The following is a 20,288-nucleotide window of genomic DNA, read 5'->3' on the forward strand; positions in this document are numbered from 1 at the left end:
CTGAACAATATCGCTGAATGCATAAATTATGTACGGGGGATTCTAAAGCAAATAAAGTATTGAAGTACAAATGTCAAAATATTAAAAACACACATTCACACAAACAACTTTATAAACCTCGAGTTCAGAATGCCTGCCTAGGAAACACCAGATGAGAGATATAGCTAAATGTAAAGCCAGCTCCCCAGTGCTCCTTAGAGAGACAAAGAAAGAAACTGGCAGAATTGGGTTTTATCACATATTCAAAGACAACAAGAGACATCATTTCATGGGAACAGGTGGCCGTCTCCTATTTCAGTGCCTATGATAATAAGTGTGTGCAAAAAAGATTGCCATTAAAATCATGACAGTTTATGTGCCAGCACCGGTTGCATAGGATAAGAGGAAGAGAAACTCTACAAAAAAATTAATTAAGACAGTCTAAATTAAATCAGCATATGATTTGGTGTTCAATGACTTGAAAACAAAAGTAGGAACAGGTGAGGATGGTGAGAAATAGATTGAAAAGCACAGGTAAAGAATAAGAACTCCAAGGATATGGAGACTTCACAAACACCTCAAATCTTCACATCTGAGGCAACTGGGGCTGAGTGACTTGCCCAGGGTCACACAGTCAGGAAGTGTTGTGTCTGAGGTCAGATTTGAACTCAGGGCCTCCTGACTTCAGGGCTGATGCTCTATCCACTACACCAATTAGCTGTCCCTCTATATTCTTTTTTTAGAAAAGAGCTGGTAGATTCTGGTTAATACCACAATGAATATCATGCCAAAAAAAAAAATGAAATGAGCATTATTTTAACAGAGAAGAAATAAACTTGTTGGAATGGGAATCATTCCTAAATTAGCTAGTAATCTGATTTATTAAAGATTAAAATTTAAAAGAATAATAAGGAGAAGAGATTGTAAACAATGGAAACAACTCAATCCTGATCTGTTCAAACATTTTATACAAGAAATTATACTAAAATAAATCAATTTCTATAACAAGGATACCAAAAGAGCCTAAAAAGTAGCTTGATCAGCAAACCTACATTTATTGAAAAGAGATGACAACCAAACTCTACAATGTATTTAGACAATAAGCTCATTTGTAAAATCTTTGGAAGAACAGAGATGGATGACTAGAAGCAATAGTACCTCATAAAGCAGAAAGGTTTGTTGTGATTCAGCGTTTAGTTGTTTTCAATAGCGTCCAATTCTTCATGACTTTTTTTGGAGTTTTCTTGACAAAAACACTAACATGGTTCGTCATTTCTCTCTGTAGCTCATTTTACAGACGAGGAAACTGAAGCAAATGGGGATAAGTGACTTGCCCGAGATCACACAGTTAATAAATATCTAAAGCTGAATTTGAACTCAGGTCTTTCTGAGATCTGGCACACCAGTGGAATGTAAAACCCAAAAAGACTTATGAGAGAGCAAATTAAGTACAATTTTCCCAAGAGCATTTGATGAAAAATAGATAGAAGACCACAAACAGAAGAAAAATGGAAAAAGATCTGCAAAGAGTTTTATAACAACTACTTTCATTGTCAAGGATAATAGTTCCACCAAACTTGGACTCAAACATCATGGAGATGGATGTGTTCATAGAGAAGGTAGAAATGGCATTAAATAGAACAAAAGCAAAAAAAAAAATGGGCTAAAACAAATATAAATAGAGAAGATCCATTCTGGAAATTATAAAACTGTGAGTGCTTGGGGAATCAATTCATAAGATGTCTAAAGGAGGGGAAGATAGCAAAGATATGAATAAAGTTTCAAAAGCTTATTAATCCCAAAAAGGCACTGAAAGAACTACTGACCTATTTTCCATCTAAAAAAAAATTATGAGAATCATCTCTACATGTATCAAGGGCGTCCTCAACCAGGATGTGAGGCTTTTGCAATCAATATTCCACAGAGAGCTATATCTTTACCATCACACAACTGACCAGAATAAGTACAAAACCATAGGATACCCATTGTATTTAATGTCTATCAATTATATTTTTATAGGATTTAATTTGATGGAGCAAAACGCCACCTTAAAGGTGTTCTTTCAGCAAGATGCTTCCCTTCTAGATATCAAAATTATTACATATTCCTTGAAAGATATAACAGAGATTACCTTGTTCAGTGCTCCTCTAATCATAAACATCAGATGAGGCATAAAGCAGGAGAAGTCTTTGCTAAAGGTTTTTGTCATTGTGATGGAAGAGTGCAGGATTCAACTGAAGGGCTCTTCCACATAAAGAAACATGTTTAAAAAAAAAAAAAAAAAAAGAATGTACATGTATAACTCCAAAAATCTTGTTTTTATATGTAACTGGGGAAAATAAATTTTTTAAAAGATAAAGTCTTTCTGAGGATCCTATTTAAAGCAAATTAATAAACATTTATTAAACACCTAGTGTGTGCTAAGCACTATGTTAAATGACATAGTGGATAAAGTGCCAAGCCTGGAGTCAGGAAACCCTGAATTCAAATCTGATCTCAGATACTTCCTAGCTATGAGACCCTAAGAAAGTCATTTAACCCTATTTGCCTTAGTTTCCTCATCTGTAAAATGAGACAAAGAAGGAAATGACAGACCACTCCAGTATCTTTGCTGGGAAAATCCCAAAGGGTCATGAGGAGTCAGATATGACCAAATGGCTGAACAATAACAATGTGCTAAGTACTTAGGATACAGAAAAGGGCAGAGGTAGTCTTTGCCCTCAAGGAACTCACAATCTAATGGAGGAGATAACAAGTAAGCATATATGTATAAATAAGCTATATACTGTATAAACAGGAAATAATAAACAGAGGAAAACTATTAGCATTAAGAGGAGTTGGAAAATGATATCCTTCTGACTACATCAAGACCTGCAACATTTTGGAACCTCCTGAAAGAGGTTCATATACCCTTTGATCCAGCAATATCTCTGCTGGGCCTGTATTCCAAAGAGATCATAAGAAAGGGAAAAGGACCCACGTGTGCAAAAAATGTTTGTAGCAATCAAGAACTGGAAACTGAGTGGATGCCCATCATTTGGGGAATGGCTGAATAAGTATGGTACACAAATGAGATGGAATATTATTGTTCTGTAAGAAATAATCAGCAAAATGATTTCAGAGAGGCCTGGAGAGGCTTACATGAACTGATGCTGAGTGAAATGAATAGAATCAAGAGAACATTGTACACAGGAAAAAACACATTATGGTGGTGATCAACTGTGATGGGCATGGCTTTTTTCAACAATGAGATGATTCAGACCAGTTCCAATAAATTTGTGATGGAGAGAGACATCTGCACCCAGAGAGAGTCCTGTGGGGACTAAATATGCATCACAATATAGTATTTTCACCTTTTTTATTGTTTGCTTGCATTTTGTTTTCTTTCTCATTTTCTCCCTTTTTGAACTGATTTTTCTTGTGCAGAGTGATAATTGTAGAAATATGCATAGAAGAATTGCATGTTTTTATTGGACTATTTGCTATCTAGGGAAGGGGGTGGGGGGGAGAAAAAATTTGGAACACAAAGTTTCTCAAGGGTGAATGTTGAAAACTATCTTTTGCATATATGTTGAAAAAAAAAGCTATTTTTTAAAAAGTTTATAATCACTGAAAAAAATTGGCCTAGCCATCTACACAGGAAAAATCAAGTGGATGAAAAGGGTCTATTGCCAAGATGATGACATGTAGTCGGATGGACAATTTGTGGAGCTTATATATCAGTATACATAATATTATATATGTGTATATGTATATAACACAGAGAATATACATCTAGAGATATGGATAAATAGACAGCCATATATAGTTATAGGTATACATGTGTAATATGGGATATGCATGTGTATCTATGGGTATATATATATATATATATATAGATACATGTGTGTTCATGTCAAATATACATGCATACAATCATATATTTATGTATATATACACACAGATAGATTAGTTGGGTCCAGAATTAAACAAGAGCAGGTTAATGAGTTGGATTCCCTTCAGGAAATTGTGAAGCTCTTTTAATGATCCCAAACATCTCCAGGAAACAAAGGTTTGTCTTTTTAATGCCAATTTTCTAGTGGCTTAGGTATATGGCTGTGAGACATGAAACATGGTGTCCAAAGAAATGAAAATGGATATCAGTTACATAGAAAGCCATGGAAAAGAGCATAGTGCCAAAAAAAAACAGGCTACAGTATCTAATCAATGAGGAACTTTGAAAAACGAAAGTAAAGATTGTCATTCAAGGAAATGTATGATAGGAAAAAAAAAAAAGAACATGGACTGGTCACGTAAAGAGATGATAGGCAGGAAGCCAGCAACTTGATTGGAACATGAGACAAACTCATGATAACACATAGACAAGAGTCCCATAAGGTGGACAGAGGTGGACAGGTGGTGGTCTGTATCACTGGAGGAAACACCCAAATTGATGCATGAGATCACAGGTCTACTTGAGTAATTAGGCATAATGACTCCTAAAGTATCTTCCAGCTTTGACATATTATCTTCTCTGTTCCCAAGACACTTAAAGACCCAAATGTTCAGCTGGCAAATGCTGTACATCAAGTGAGTGGAGGAGGTCAATGTGGGTCATGGGAGTCATGGGAAGGTTCCTTGGAGTAATTATTTTTTTAAAAAATTTAAAGCTCCCTAAAGAAAACAGGATTATAATTGAGCCCTGAGGGAGGGGTCAAAAGGGGAAGGCCAGGATGGAAGTCATTCTAGGATTGAGGAAGGAGTGCAACAGCTTGGAGATCATTTGGTGTAGGTGGGAGTGAATGAGGATGCCATCAGTGCTGTGTGATCTTTGGAGAGTTGTCTGACTCCTCTGATCCCCTATCAAATGGAGAAAAAAGGGAAGTGATGGGATGGGAGAAATTTTAATAATTCAAACTGATACAATGTATTTTTTATCTATGTGCCACATTGTAGGCAAATTCTATGTTTTTCAAATTTCCTAGCCCAGAGAAGCTGACCCCTCTGTGGGGGCTTAACATCTTGCCTTTCCTCTCCTTTTTTCACTTGAGGTGGCTCCTCTGTCAACTGGGGTAAGAGACCATCTTTGCATGAAATATCTCCAAAAGGGTAACCATCCAGGCCACAGTATATGTGATCTTGACCTTGGGGAGTCCCAATTAAGAGGGGTGATCTAGTTCCTCCATTCAGGGAGCCTCCTAAGGTCTGGAATTTGAGGGGCAGACAGAGGCGGAGTGGCAGCTCCCAGTCTGAGATATTTTCTCTGTGATCAGAATCTGGGGAAAAATATGACTCTCGCTCTCAGAGAGCCCTGATTTGAGGGGGCAATGTGGTCCCTTATAGCACAAAGGACTATAAAACTACTTTGTCCCATCTATACCACTACTACATCTATATCAAGATGACACCAAAGAAAAAGGGAAAATTTTCATATGTGCAAAAAATATTTATAGCAGCTCTTTTTGAGGTGGCGAAGAATTAGAAACTGAGAGGATGCCCATTAATTGAGAAAAGGCTGAATAAACACTGATACATAAATGGTGTGGATTATTATTGTGCTGTAAGAAGTGACAATAAGAATGGTTCCAGAAAAACCTGGGAAAACTTGACATGAACTGATTCAAAGTAAAGGGAGCAGAACCAAGAGAACATTGTACACAATAGTAGCAACATTGTATAAAGATCAACTGTGAATTGTTACTCTGGGCAATGCAAAGATCTAAGACAATTCTGAAGAACTCATAATGAAAAACACTATCGACCTTATTCAGATGGAGTCTGAATGCAGATCAAAGTATCTACTTTAAAAATCAGACTTCATTTTTCTTGTGTTTTTTTTTTTCTTTTTGGTCTGTGTTCTCTTCTAAAGTATGGCTGATAATGAAAATATATTCTGCATGGTTAAACGTATATAATCTATCTCAAAGTGTTTGCCTTATCAATGAGGGGGGCAGAGGAGGAAAGGGAATTTGGAAACTCAACAATAGTTTTTAAAATGAACATCTACACCAGCCCTGAAGTCAGGAGGACCTGAGTTCAAATCTGATCTCAGACACTTCGCACTTTCTAGCTGTGTGACCCTGGGCAAGTCACTTAACCCCGATTGCCTCAAAAAAAATCGTTTTTACATATAATTCATAAAAGGGTAAAATTAAAATATTCTTTGAAAATAAAATATATAATTTTTTTAAAAAAGGAAAGCCTGAATAAAAGGGGGAAATATTATGTCTCTTTCCAAGAGTCCCTAGTTTGAAGGAAATAAGGGCCCTGCCATAGGGCCCTAGGTTTAAACTAGAGGAAACCAATTTTGCCGGGTCCCTTTGTGTTGAGAAGACTTGGGGTAGCTGTTGTGAGAGTGGGGGGATGGGCAGGGCAACGCTAAAGGCTTCCTGAAGGAGGAAGGTTTTAGCCCATGAAACACTTTTTGGTGAGGAGGTTTCCTGTTCCATGAGCCAGGAAGTCTTGAGGAAGCTCTTACTTGCGATCATATTCCAGTAGGAACCCCTCGGAGACCCGGAAGGGGCTCCAGAGGCTGGCCCAGCCATCCCTCCAGCCCTCTCCCATGCCAGAAAAAGGGCCCCCTAAGAGATGGGAAGTGGTGCGGGAATTCTCACCACAGCCCTCTCCCTGCAACCTTTGGGCAGGGAGCTGCCTGGCTCTGTTCTGTGCCCCTGAAAACCCTCGGATCAAGTTGCCGCCCCTCCCGAGGGACGCTCCGGAAGAGAAGGGGTTAAGTTGCTCGGGGCTGGCCCAGTCCCACAGAGGAACCTGTGGGTCCCCACCAAGAGCTGCCTGCCTGCCTCTCCCAGCCAGCCTGTGCTCCCGCCCTGGCTAAAGTTGGGTTAACTCCAGCGAGGGCCAAGCTTGTGGTTTTTCTCCTTTCCTGAGCCTTTGTATATCTACTAATGATTAATCCCTGCAGCCATTTTTCCAGGGACAAAGAGGGAGGGCAGGCTAAAGCTGCCCAGGGGAGCCGGGGGACCCCACCCCTCAGGTTTCGGCATCCCCTCCCTCCTCCAAGAGTCCCCACGGTTAACTTTTCAGTGGGCAACCAGTGAAGGGGAAGGCATTAGGACAACTCTCAGAGCTGGCTGTGGGAGCCTGGAAGTGGATCCCTGGAGAGAGGAGGCAGCCAGGCGGAGCCTGGGCAGGAGGGCACCAAGCTCAGGTAAACGGCTCTCGCCCCACAGGAGACCTCAGGGCAATCCCTGGGGATTAGCAAGGACTAGGAAGGAGTTAGTCCAAGCTGGGCAACAGGGCAAGGCAGAGAGTGACTTAGGGACCAGGGGAATGCCCTGATTTGGGGGTAGAAGAGGGTGGCAGAAGCCCATAGAAAGGAGGGAGGTGGCTTATGGGATAAAAAAAACTTCGGAGCTTGGGGCGCCTCTGAATGGCATTCTTCTGTTCCCAGCCACCCATCAGAGAAGGAGATGAAAGGTAGCATTTTCCAGTGCCTGAGGTACTTGAACTCAGTCCCTTCAGAAACTCCCAGTAGCTGGAGAGAGCCCATGATCTCCAGATTCTCTCTCTTAGCCCTCTCTCTCTTACTCCTTGTTTAGGGGTATGGAGGTGGAGGAGACAGTGATGGAGCTGTTCTCCTAACAGGTATCAGGTCATAAAAATCCACCACATATAGAGTATCAGTATGTGAGGGGTCTGAACTTAGAATTTCCTTAGAATATAAAACATAGATTGTTGGAGCTGGGGGGAAAAACAGAATATCAGAGTCGCAGAGGTTCTGAGAACAGAAATGTCAGAGCTGAGATACAACCTAGAACATGAAATGTCAGAGATAAAAGAGACCTCAGAACATACAATGTCAGAACTGAAAGGGATCTTAGAACAGGGAGTGTCAGAGCTGGAAGTGATGCCGGAATGGAAAGGGGAGAATGGGATCTGTCTGCTCTGTTCCAGGTAGCCCCCTGCCCATGATGTATGAGAAGAGGTCTTACACGGGCTATGGTCACCCCAGTTCCCGCTATGACTACCCACCTCCCTCGGGCCCTCCTGGCTCCTTCTACCTTGCAGATGTCCCTCCCCAGCATTTCTACCAGTGGCGGTCCCCGCCAGGTATTGTCCGTATCCTTCAGGGATTTGTGGTCTTCCTGTGTTTGGCTATTTTTGCCTGTGTAGCCTCCACCTTATCCTGGGACTACTACGGTAGTAGCAGCGGTCTCCTCGGTTATGGGGGTGGCCTGGGAAGCTACTACAGTGGCTACTATGGTGGCTACTATGGTGGTTATTACGGTGGCCTGACCAACCCACGGGCAGCCAATGGCTTTATGATCGCCATGGCTGTGCTCTGCTTCCTGGTGACTCTGGGGCTGGTCATAGCCGGGCTGTCCAAAGCATCAGGTGCCCGCTCTCGCCGCTTCTACCTGCTGGTCACCGTGCTCAGTGGCCTGCTGGCCTTCATGATGCTCATCGCCTCCATCGTCTATGTCGTCGGGGTGAACCCCCGAGCGGGGCTGGGGTCCAGCTCTGGGAGTCTCTACTACAACCAGATGTTGATGCTCTGCAATCAGATGATGTCTCCAGTGGCAGGGGGGATTGTGAACCAGTACCTCTATCACTACTGCATAGTGGACCCTCAAGAGGTAAGAGTCACGGGAAGATTACAAAATACAGCACAACTAGAAGGGAACTCAGTGGGGCGGTGGGCAGAGTTCAGAGCTGGGAGTCAGGAAAATCTGAGATACTCAGGAACCAGTGTGATGCTGGGCAATTCACTTAAGGAAGGGATGGAAAAAGGATAAAGTGTCTACCATGTGCGAGCCATCATAGTACATTCTTTACAAATATTTTCTCTTGTAATCTTTACAACTTGAAGAATTAAGTGATATTATTATCCTCATTTAATAAAAGAAATTAAGGCAGATGGAGACTAAGTATCTTGTCCAGAGTCACATAGCTCGTAAGTGTCTGGGTTGAATTTGAACTCAGATCACCCTGATTCTAGGTCCAGTACTCTATCCAACAGTCAGCTGGCTGTCTCTACAATACTTAACTTTTCTGTGCTGCTGTTATTAGGTCATCTAGCAATAATCCCTTACCCACATGACAGCTTGTCGGTTATCTGAAGACAATGGTCTTATTTCCACCTTCCTTCCCTCAAAACCTTCTGTTCTGTTTCATCAATTGGTCCTTCTTTGGTATGGGGCAGAACCTACAAAGTTGGTACCCCATAACTTCTAGTATGTGACTTAATCCCATTTCTGATTTTGAAGGCAATTGGGGTGCCCAAGGTCACACAGCTAGTAAATATCTGAGACTGGATTTTAACTCAGTTTCTCTTGGCTTCAAAACTGGTGCTCTTTCCACCATGAAAATTGTGATGTTATTTCAATCCTCTTTGAGAACAGACACCGGACTATTTGACTTCTGATCATTTGTGACTCTCTTTATATCTTTATTGTCTATCCATAAGAAACCCATCATTCCCACTTTTTAAATTGCAAACACAAGTGACTGTCCGTGATATTCCTTTGGCTAGAGAGATGATGTTGTCTGGAAGGGACTTGGACTTTGGGTCAAATCGTCACTCTGATGCTGGGTGGCTAGGTGACCAGGCAAGTCATCTAACTTTAAAGTGTCATTGAAATATGAGTCATTATTATGTAACTTATTATATTAATATTGGTAATTATTAGTAGTACTATTACAATGCTACATTAATAATATATAATTATATATTTATAATATAATAAAATTAATAATAACAATTAATGATAACATTATTCTATTAGTAGGGTTGGTATTGTAATGACAGTTCTTCTGAGAATTTCCTATCTCAATCTGAACTCAACATGCTAAAACACAGACATTAGCCACCGCCATCCTAATTACCCACAAGTGAGATAGGAATCTCCTGATTATATGACAGGTGTACAAAACTAGTCATCACTCTTATTATGCTCTTATTCTGTGTGCATGGTTGAATCTGATTGCAGCATACTAGAAGAACGTTGTCCCTATCATCCAAGTACATTATAATGATCTGTTGTTGGTACAGAAATGTCTGTCAGCACGACAGCTCTCTTCTGAATTAGGAAAATAAGGATAAAACTCATCTGTGAAACAAAAGGGTGGGTCTAGATGATTGCCGGAAAACCTCTGAATCCATGATCTGAAAACCACAGTTAGGAAAAAATTAGTATCAATGATGTGGTCAGAATGGTGCTGCTGGTGGTAAAAGTGGCAGAGATAGAATGGTGATGGTGATTGTAATGGTGACCGTAGAAATGGCAACATTGGGATGATGGTGGTAGACAGTGATGGAGGAGGACGAAGATGATGGTGATGAAAGGAGGATGAGGAAGAAGAAGATGGTGGTAGAAGTGGTCATGATGGTCTGGACAATGGTGATGGGAAGAGCAATAATGACAAGGGTGATGGCAGTGGACGTGGCAGCATGGCAGATGGGGAAATACTAACCCTAACCCTAAATACTTGGTTCATAGGATTATAGATTTATTTTATTTTATTTTGAGTATTATAGATTTAGAGTTAGAAGCTTAGAAGCCACTGAATCATATACAGATGAGGAAACTGAGGCACAAAGAGATTTGTCAATGGCTTGCTCAAGACTACATAGTATCTGAAGAGAGATTTGAGCTCAAGGAAGCCACTGAGTCATTTACAGATGAGGAAACTGAGGCACAAAGAGATTTGTCAATGGCTTGTTCAAGAACACATGGTATCTGAAGAAAGTTATCCTGACTTTAAGTCCAGTGTCTAATCCACTATGCTCAGGATGATTGTTACCTCTGATACTTAACTATGTGACCAGAAGCAAATCATTTTAACCTCTCTGAGCCTCAGTTTCCTCATTTGTAAAATGGGAGTAATAATAGCTACATACTTACCTCCCACAGCTATCAGAAGTGTCCCATGATCAAAAGTTCATAAGATTCTTTGAAAACCTAGAGATCACTATATAAGTATCGGCTTTTTTTTTTAATATTCCATTTTATTTTGGGATGTATGATGCATGACTGATATATGACTCACAAACATCAACATATTTCATGCATAATGAAAGCTAAGGTCATTATGGGAATTTTCATATCTTGGTAATTTCTTTTATACAATCCTCTTATAAGATCAAGCTGTTAAAAACAAGAATCCCTTCCGAAAACAAAATTTTAAATAATGGTGATACAGTCATTGGTCAAATTTGTTTATGCATCTTCACTCTCTGATACAAATCAAAAAATGTCTTGGATTTTAGCTGTTACCCAAACATTGTCATAAAATGATGTTTACCAAAAACAGTAACAAGTATCTAAAGACCACAGTTGGCTATTATTGTTATTATAAATATGATATTTATGTTGAAGATATAGTCTCTTCCCTTCAGAACCTTGGAATCCAGCACAAAACTCTCCAGTCCTATTTGCCTTTTCCATAACTGGGGGCTGAGGGTGGAGCAGACCAACCACCTGCCTTTTTGTCTTTTTTTTTTTTTTTTTTAACTGAGGCAATTGGTTAAGTGATTTGCCCAGGGTCACACAGTGAGTGCTCTATGCACTAACTAGCTGCCTCCCCATTTTTGTCTTTAGAGTACACAATCAGTACTCTATCCTCTCTCTGCTTCCCCAATCTCCAAAGCCAAAGTCCCATAGTGAATAGCCCTCCTTAGCCACCCCCCCACCACACTTCCTTGAAATTCTCCCATTCTAAGATACTCCTCCATGAAATTCACCCAATTCCTAAGATATTCCCTCATGAAATTCTCCCATTCCTAAAATATTCCCTCATGAAATTCTCCCATTCCTAAGATATTCCTTCTTGAAATTCTCCCATTCCTAAAATATTCCCTCACGAAATTCTCCCAATTCCTAAAATATTTCCTCATGAAATTTTCCCATTCCTAAGATATTCTTCCTTGAAATTCTCCCATTCCTAAGATATTCCTCTAAAATTCACCCAATTCCAAGTTCTATTTGGACCCTTCAGGGTGACAGACCAGCTCATCTGATCTGCCTCTCTGTATCCACGATCCCTCTCATCACTAGGGAACCTACATATTCTCCAGGAGTCCTTCCTTTGTGGGAGAAAGTTCAGGCCAGCGAGAAAAGCCAGAGTTCTACACTGAGTCTGAATCAGTCAATGAACATGAATTAATGCCTACTATGTGCCAGGCACTGTGCTAAGCACTGGGGACACAAAGAACAGCTCCTACCCTCAAGTTGCTTACCATGTAACAGCGGGGGAAGGAAGAGGAGAGAGCACATAAGAAGCTGGGGGTCAGGAGGGGTCCCCTGGCAGGTCGGGGAGAAGCAGTGCCTGGTGAACCCAGTCAGCTAGGGTGGGAAGTGCTCCTAGAGCCGAGTTTCCCAGAATGCCCAAGATCAAGGCCAGGAAAGTAGCCAGGCAGGAGATGCTGAGAATTCCCTGGGTGCTGTCGGGTTAACAGCAAGAACTTGAAGATGGGTACTTTGGAGGGCGCTTGCCTGTGCCAGCCTCAGAGTGGGCTGCTTGTCCTATGGCTGCTGTCTCTCACCTAGTCCTTCAAGGTCCAGAGGGCGGCCCCAGTGCTGAGCCCACGTGCCCCCTTCCTCCTCTCCCAGGCCGTGGCCATCGTCTGTGGCTTCCTCGTTGTGGTCCTCCTCTGTGTCATCTGCTACTTCGCCCAGAAGACCCGTCACAAGATCTGGAAGTACGGGAAGCCCAATATCTTCTGGGACAAGCCCCTGGCTACAATGGAGGGTCCTAATGTGGAGGAATGGGTAAGCAGGAGGGGGGCAGTGTGGAGAGGTGGGTAAGGGAGGGCAGTGTGGAGGAGTGGGTAGGAGGGCAGTGTGGAGGAGTGGGTAGGAGGGCAGTGTGGAGAAGTGGGTAAGGGGGGCAGTGTGGAGGAATGAATAAGCTTGAAGTCAAATGATTTGCCCAGAGTCACATAGATGTTTGAGCCATGAATTGAACCCAGATCTACTAGTACTGAGCCCAATGTTCTTTTCTCTGTTCCAGTTGAGTTGAGTCCATATCTCTCCCCATTTATTAGCTGCATGATCTTGAGCATATACTTTTTTCCTATGCCTCAGTTTCCTCATCTGCAAAAATAGCCAGAAGACTAGTACTTATCAGCCTGGGAGGGTTAGGGAAGAGACTATGGTGCTAAGAAAGTGAATTGGGTTCTGGAAGATTTGAGTTCAAATCTACTAGTCACATAAGTTCTGTCTGCTTCAGTTTCCTCACTTGTAAAATGGGGGAAATAATAGCACTCCCCACCCCCCATCCCAGGGGGAGGGAAGATCAGATGAAATAATGTTTGTCATGTGCTTTGATTTATAAATCCTATCGAGATCCTAAGAATAGAGACAGAGAATTCCCACATGGGGAGACTCCTTATACCAACATAGCTTTTAAATGTGAATCTCAGGGAGTTGCCTTGGGTACTGAGAAATAAATGATTTACCCAGGGTCCCAAAGCCAGTAGATGTCAGAATTGGAATCCAGGTCTTTTGATGGATCCGAGACCGGCTCTGTTTCGGTTCTTGCCACGCTGCTTCCGTAGAGAACAGGTACTTCAGCTTTCATCCCCCGGGGTCACTTTGCTGCCCCCCCCAGCCTCAGTGGAGAGCTCGGTGCCAGGGTCCCAGGCCTGTCCACATGGGTCCCGCCCCTCCATTCCCTATTTGCTCAAGATAGTCTGAGTTTCTGTATGGAAAATGATTAACCTAGAGCTTGGTCAGCTGGCGGGGGGGCGGAACCTTAGTGGAAACAACAGGCAAAGGTGGGGCACGTTGCAGTAAGGCTGCCCGCCCCCCCTTCTCACCGTGGGAATGGGAGTGAGCTGGGAAGGAGATGCGTGCTTGGGGAGCCCCGACGTCTGAGCAAACAGCCTCTCCGAGCCAAACTGTCGCCCCAAGATGCTCTGGGCAACGCCGTTGGCGAGTGGCCATCCCAACCTCTTCTGGGAGTCTTTCAGGGAGAGGGAGAACACCCCCCCAAAGTAGCCCACTCCAGCAGGGGACACTCGTTGTTTTTCAACTATCTATCAATCTTAGTGATGCTCCTAAGGGGCGGGGAAAAGGACCAGGACAGAGTCTGCTCCCACTTTCAAAAACCTGAAGACCCACCCAGTCTCCTTGGGGGGCCAAAGCAACCCACCAGAGTGGGGGAGGGGAGGCGGGAGGGGACAACAGGATTCCCAAACACCGCTGGGGTCAGGGGGCATCCGAAGCTGTGAGCTGCAAATTCAAAATTGTAGGAATTCAGAGGTGGAGTCTAGAGGTCTGGTCTCCAGGATTCTGGAGAAGGCTGGTCTTGGAAAAATCTGGAGAAGCCCGGAGATCTCGGGATCATAAAGTATAGAGCTGGGAGGGGCAGCAGAAGAACATCTAGTCTCTCAATTTACAATTGAGGTGATTGAAGAGATTGAAGCAATTGCTTAAAATCCTATAGCTAGCCAGTGACGAGAACCAAGATTCTAACCTCATTTCTCTCACTTCAAATACATTATTTGCAGAGTTTTCACCTAAAAAACAAATAAATGAACAAACCAACCAATAAATAAAGAAATCTGTAGAGTCAGAAGACTTCACTTTGAGTCCCAGCTTCAACACTTCCTCCCTATTCAATTTTGGTCCAGTTCTTTGGCTCATTGAGCCTCAGTTTCCTCAGCTATAAAATGGGAATAACAATAGCTCTGGTCCCTGCTGCATAAGATCTTTAGATGGGACAAACAAATAAAGCACTTGGCCAACCTCAAAGGACTTCGGGAACCAAAGCTGCCTTTGTTATTCTAAGGAGAAGGGAGGATTCGGGAGCAGTGGGCAGAACAAGCAAAGGTAGTGGCGCTTGCTCTTCTGTTAAGAGAAGATTGAAAGCAGAGATTGGGGAGCAGGAAACTGGAAGCAGCTCCTGAAGGGAGGTTGCCTCAATTATAAAGGCACAGACTCCCCTCCATCCGGGTCTTTTCCGACAGATTCTTTGTGTTTTGTGTAACCAAAGGGCTTACCCATGCCCGGAAGCGATGTTTCCTCCTGGGAGAATTTTAAAAGTACACACAGGGAGGGGAGCGGAGACAGTCATGTCCTTGATGTGTCTCTGAATTCAAGTCAAGTCTGGTGGTGTTTTTTAAAAGGTGGGGGAGGGGGATTGAAATCTTAGTTTCTGGTTTGGAGCAGGGGGTGGGGAGTGGATGTGGTGCAGAGGAAGGAAGGAAGAGGAAGATTTGAAGGAGACAGGACAGGACCTAAGGAGGTATCACGGATACAAGCTCCCCTTCCCCCATTTATAGGACAGTTCATAAATTGCTTCACCCACAATTCCCTTGGTGGATGGAAGCTATTTTGTTCTTAGCCCCATTTCACAAATGAAGAAACTGAGACCAAGAGATGACTTCCTCAGACTTGAATAGGCAGCAACTATTAGAACTGGGATGTCAGTCTCCAAATCCCTCATTCTTTTTGCTGAACCATCCTGCCTTTCATTCCTCCTGTTCTCCAAGGAGGGGCAGCCATTAACCCTCCTTCAGGAGGACCCATGGTCTCAGACCCTTTGGAGAGTCAGGGATAGGGAGGTAAAAGCCAGGAGAGAAGGGTCTGGAGGAGTTGGGACTGACTCAGTCCCCAAAATGGTCTTTTACCAGTTCCTCTCCATCTCCCTAACTCCCATGTACATATATGGCCAGGCCCAAGGCCTGAAATTTGTCCCCCTCTTAGTAGCCACAGCTCTCAGACTTGCCCTGGAAGGGCTGGGAGGGACCCCAGAGAGATGATACAGCCCAGTCTTCTGCCCCCAAGCATCCAGACCTGCTCTTATCAGCCTGACTCAGTGATGACTCATCTGCCAGGGCCCACTTTGCCCACCCAGACAGGAAGCTGCGTCTCACCCCAAAGTTACCTGCCTGGCTGCCCAAGGGGCGACACTGGATTTGGAGGCAGAAGGTCTAAGTTCTACCCACGAGGTCCAGCTGATTTGAGGACATTACTTTTTACTATCAGCAAAAAGAGGGAAAACAGTCTCTCAGGCCTAACACTCTCCACCCTATGGAGAATCCTACATAACATCCCAGATCACAGTCTAGACCCTATGTTCTCTGTGGTAGTGGGTTCAAAAACCCTTTCTAATCATGACATTCTATGACTCTATAGCTTAACTCCTTTGGGCCTCAATGTCCCCTACAGTGAAAGAGTGACAACAAAGGGAGCTCTTGCTGTTTGTAATACTTCTAGGTGAAGAACGTATCCGGGGATGCCGGTACTCAGGATGAAACGGCCACACTGGCGTACTCTGAGAAGCCCACCAGCCCGCTGACCAGTGCTTTCCCACCAGCCCAGGAGAATGGCTACAGCCAGCCAACCCCTTCCAGTCCCAGGTAGGGATAGGCTCCCGGGGGGTGGGCACGGGCTCCCGGGGGATGGGCGCAGACTCCTGGGGAGTGGGCACTTTACAGTCCAGAACCTCCACCCCCTCCCATGATCCACAACTTGGGCCCAAGAACTCAGCATTCTCCAACCCTTCTCCCAGTCCCCCACCCCCGGCAGGGACCAGCTCTCCAGAAGGAAAAGACAAAGGGCCTGTGAGTCGGCCCCCCGCCAGGCGGGGCCCACGCCAAAGACAGCGTCCAACAGGCCTGGAGGAAGCACAATACGAGACAGATTACACCACAGCGGCGGAATCCAGCGAGGAGCGGGACCGGGACGATTGGGCCAGGTGAGGCGAGGTGTTTCCACTGGCTTCTGGCCCTCAGGAACCCAGCCATAGTCCCCCAGCCCAAGGTGCTTCCCTTGACAGAGGGCACAGGGGGAGGGAGAGCTGGGTTTTAGGGACCCCCCTCCCCCAGGTTCCATGCCATTGATGGAGAAACCCTCCACAAGCACCCTTCAGAGCCTAAGCTAATGCTCTCTCTTGGTGGCATGTGGGCACCTAGGCCTTCCAGGGCTGGGATCCAGGGAGAGGAGAAGGAAGGGAATCAGAGACCCAGACTCTAAGCTCTCTTCCTGGCTGACACCCACATTCCCTGCCCTGCCCACAGCCTCTACCCACCCATCACCTCGGACGCCGTCCGCCAGACCTACAAGGCAGAGTTCAACAGTGACCTTCAGCGATACAAAGCCCTGTGCTCTGAGATGGACGACATTGGGGCTCAACTCAGGCAGCTCAGTCATGAGCTGGACTGTCTCCCAGAAGGCAGCTTACGCTATCAGGTAAAGACCCGGGGGAATAGGGAATGGAAAGGGCAGGGCAGGGGCTGAGGGTCACCGGGCAGCATTTCATTCTCTCTGAGGCAGAATATAGGTCCTACACAGCCCAGGCTAGAGCTAGCCTGAGAATACTATGGAAGGTGGAGCTAGAGATTCTCAAGGAAATTTTGAATAAAAAAACTCAAAAATGGAGAGTGTCAGGGTTGGGAGGGCCCTAGAAACAAAGATGTCAGAGCTGGGAGGGCCCTTAGAACCCAGGAGGTCAAGGCTGGGAAGGCCCTTAGAATACAGGATGTTGGAGTCAGGAGGGCCCTTAGAACCCAGGTCAGGGCTGGGAGGGCCCTTAGAACCCAGGAGGTCAGGGCTGGGAAGGCCCTTAGAATACAGGGTGTCAGAGCCGGGAGAGCCTCAGAACCCAGGGCTGGGAGGGCCTTTAGAACCCTGAATGTCATCTCCTGATCCTAACGGAATCCAGGACGCTTTCCACAAAACACAGAACATGGAATGTCAAAGTCAGGAAGGACCTCAGAAACCATCCAAGAACCAAATGAGCTATTTGCAAAATGCTTACCACAGAAGCTGGCACATAGTAGGCTCATCATAGTTGCCTGTTCCCTTCCCTCATTCCCTTCCCACAGTCCAACTCGAGCCCAGAGAGTGCAGGCCACACAGGTGAGAACAGTAGGCCTGGGACTGGGATCCCAGTGGGTTCTCACCGGCACCCCCAGGTCCCTGCACTCTCTGGGCAACCCGTTGCCAGCCCAGCCCCTCCCCCAGCTGCCCAGAGAACTGGTTTGTCCGGCTCTAGCACCACCTCACAAGCTGCCTTTGTTCTCCCACCTAAGCCCCTTTTCTACTCTCTGGGCAGCCAGGTTGCCCCTCACACCCGGGGTTCTCAAAAACCAGGAATGATACTCCCACCCACTCTATCCCCCTTTGTCCGAACACTAGTGGGGACAAACCCCACCTGCCCCCTCGGCTTCCTTTTCCAGGCAAGCCTGACACGGACTGTCCCATAGGGAAGAAACAAGAGGGAGGGGAGTGATCATTAGAGTAGCAGACAGCCCAGGACTATCCCCCTGCAGCTGTGCTTCAGTCCCTCCCTCTCTCTGAGCCTCAGTCTCCTAGTTGTTCAAAATAAGAAAAAAAGGATCTCTTAAAAGCTTATTACTTCGGATTGGGTCCTTTCTCTGCAAAGGAGCCCTAATGGGGGTTGGTGACCAAGGCAGGCCAGGGCGGGAAGGAGGCAAGGCTGCTCCAGGCCCCACCTCCCAGCTAGGAGATACCAGGATGATGGGCCGGGGGCCAAGAGAGGAAAACTTATCAGAACCCGGGGTCTCGGGGTAGAGGTCAGCGGTCCACGCGGCGGTTAGAAATGGCCAAGTAGCTGATGGCCCAGCAGATGACACAGATCAGTAATGGGGACAATACCTGACCTACCTCTTGCATTGCCCTGGACGAGGTGGGAAAGGGGTGAAGGGGCCCTGGCAGAGTCTGAAGGGCCCTCGTGTCTTCCTCCCCAGGGTGTTGCGGAAGAATACAACCGGCTGAAAGACTTGAAGAGGGTAAGATGTCATCCCTGGGAGCCCCTTGCCTCTATTTACCCCAAGAAGAGGATGTGTCCCCTGCCCGGAAGTACCAGGGCACCAAGCCTGGGCTGCTTGGGCTCCTTGTCCCTGGCGGAAGCTTTCTGGGATTTGGGGAAGCGAGCGAGATGAGCAGGACGCCAGGCAGCCCCACCAAGGGTTAACCCTTTTGCCCATTTCCTTCTGTCCTCCCTCCAGAGTCCAGAATACCAAAGCAAGAAACTGGAGACCCAGAGCCTTCGAGACAAGCTTTGCCACATCAAGCGCATGGTTGGGGCCTATGACCAGGTCCGAAGCTAATGAGGGTCGGACCCTCTGGGAGTGGGTTCCCAGGCTTTTGGTCTAGGAACCGTCTTTTTATGTGCCCAGGGAAAGATTGGATGCCATGGATCCTGCACTCCCCTAGCCGGTAGTGGGGAGCTAGTCTCCCCAGGTTTTCCCATGAACTTCTCTGCCGGGCGAGAAGCGGGGATCCCTCAGGGCCCAAGAGAGAGGCAATGGCAACCAGAAAGGGTGGTCCCGGTCCCAAGAAGGGTTAAGGGGAAGAGGGGGAGAGGGGGAGGCTCGGCAGCCTGAAGCTGATATATACATCAATAAAGTCTGCTCTGCTCTGAGACAGGGCCCTCCCTGCTGGGGGAAAGGGGAGGGGGCAGGTGGCCTTAGTCCCCAAGGTCCGGCTGCCCTGGTTACTGGGAGCTTGAGAAGGCGGGCCTCCAAGAAATCAGGCAGATGCCCCAGATGGCAGGTGTTAGGCCAAAAAGAAATCAGACACAGCAAGCCTGAAGATGTCAGGAGGAAAGTCAGGAAGAAATCCCCAAGAATTGAGAAGAAATCAGGAGACATGGACCGGCTGAAGTACACTGGCTTTTCCTTTGGTGAGGAGAAACATCAGTGACCAGTCTTTCTCTTATCCTGAATCTGGGGGGCCCCTGCTACATCTCAGCTCCCAGTACCTGGCTCTCCCCGTGAAGAAGCTTTAAGGTCATCCCCTTCCTCTTCCAGGGAGTCAAAAGACACAAGGGACACTCCCTACTTCCAGCTCATTCCTGCAGGACGGGGTGAGAGGAGGAGGCAGGGACACCTGCCCACCCACTGGCCTTCAGATCTGAGCAGTATCCACCACCAAAAGCACTTTTCATAACCGTACCCCCTCTCTTGGGCCTTCCCATCCAGGGATCACATAGCCCCCCCCCCAATTTAGGAAGAGGGGAAGGGCCTTCAACATAAGAGGTGTCAGATGGGACTGGTGAAGTCTGGGAAGTTTAGAGTCTGGTTTGTAGAACAGTAGTTGGGAAAGTAACAAAGGAGAGGGGAGGAAAGGAGAGACTGAGAGAAAAACAGAGAGGGACAGAGAAAGGGGGAGAGAGAAACAGAGAGACAGAAAGGAGGGGGAGAGAAATGGGAAAAAAGGGGGAGACAGAAATAGAGAGAGGGAGGTGGAGAAAGAAACAGAGGGGGGGAGAGAGATGGAAAGAAAGAGAAAGGAAAAGAAAAAAGAAAAGCGAGGGGAAAGAAAAAGCAAAACAGAGTTGGGAAGAGAGAGACGGGGAGGGGGAGAGACAAAAATAGAGGGAAAGAGAAACAGAGG

At 45.6% G+C, this 20,288-nt stretch overlaps 1 protein-coding gene across 3 annotated transcripts; it reads left to right on the forward strand.

The window, feature by feature from the left end:
• The first annotated feature begins 6,461 nt into the window (after window positions 1-6,461).
• On the forward strand, window positions 6,462-19,314 carry LOC100925944 (occludin). Of its 3 annotated transcripts, none has more exons than XM_031947989.1 (9): window positions 6,462-7,126; window positions 7,873-8,555; window positions 12,531-12,689; window positions 13,383-13,484; window positions 16,143-16,285; window positions 16,438-16,623; window positions 16,946-17,117; window positions 18,638-18,679; window positions 18,899-19,314. In XM_031947989.1, exons 2-9 carry the CDS (start codon window positions 7,887-7,889, stop codon window positions 18,998-19,000), a joined length of 1,575 nt encoding a protein of 524 aa, XP_031803849.1. In that variant the 5' UTR covers window positions 6,462-7,126; window positions 7,873-7,886; the 3' UTR covers window positions 19,001-19,314. The 3 variants fall into 3 exon arrangements, with proteins under 3 accessions (XP_031803849.1, XP_031803850.1, XP_031803851.1); XM_031947990.1 differs by having other exon boundaries at window positions 7,877-8,555; XM_031947991.1 differs by lacking the exon at window positions 13,383-13,484 and having other exon boundaries at window positions 7,009-7,126; window positions 18,899-19,044.
• Window positions 19,315-20,288: the final 974 nt, after the last annotated feature.

The sequence above is a fragment of the Sarcophilus harrisii genome, chromosome 1, assembly GCF_902635505.1.
Source record: "Sarcophilus harrisii chromosome 1, mSarHar1.11, whole genome shotgun sequence".
Lineage (NCBI taxonomy): Eukaryota > Metazoa > Chordata > Mammalia > Dasyuromorphia > Dasyuridae > Sarcophilus > Sarcophilus harrisii.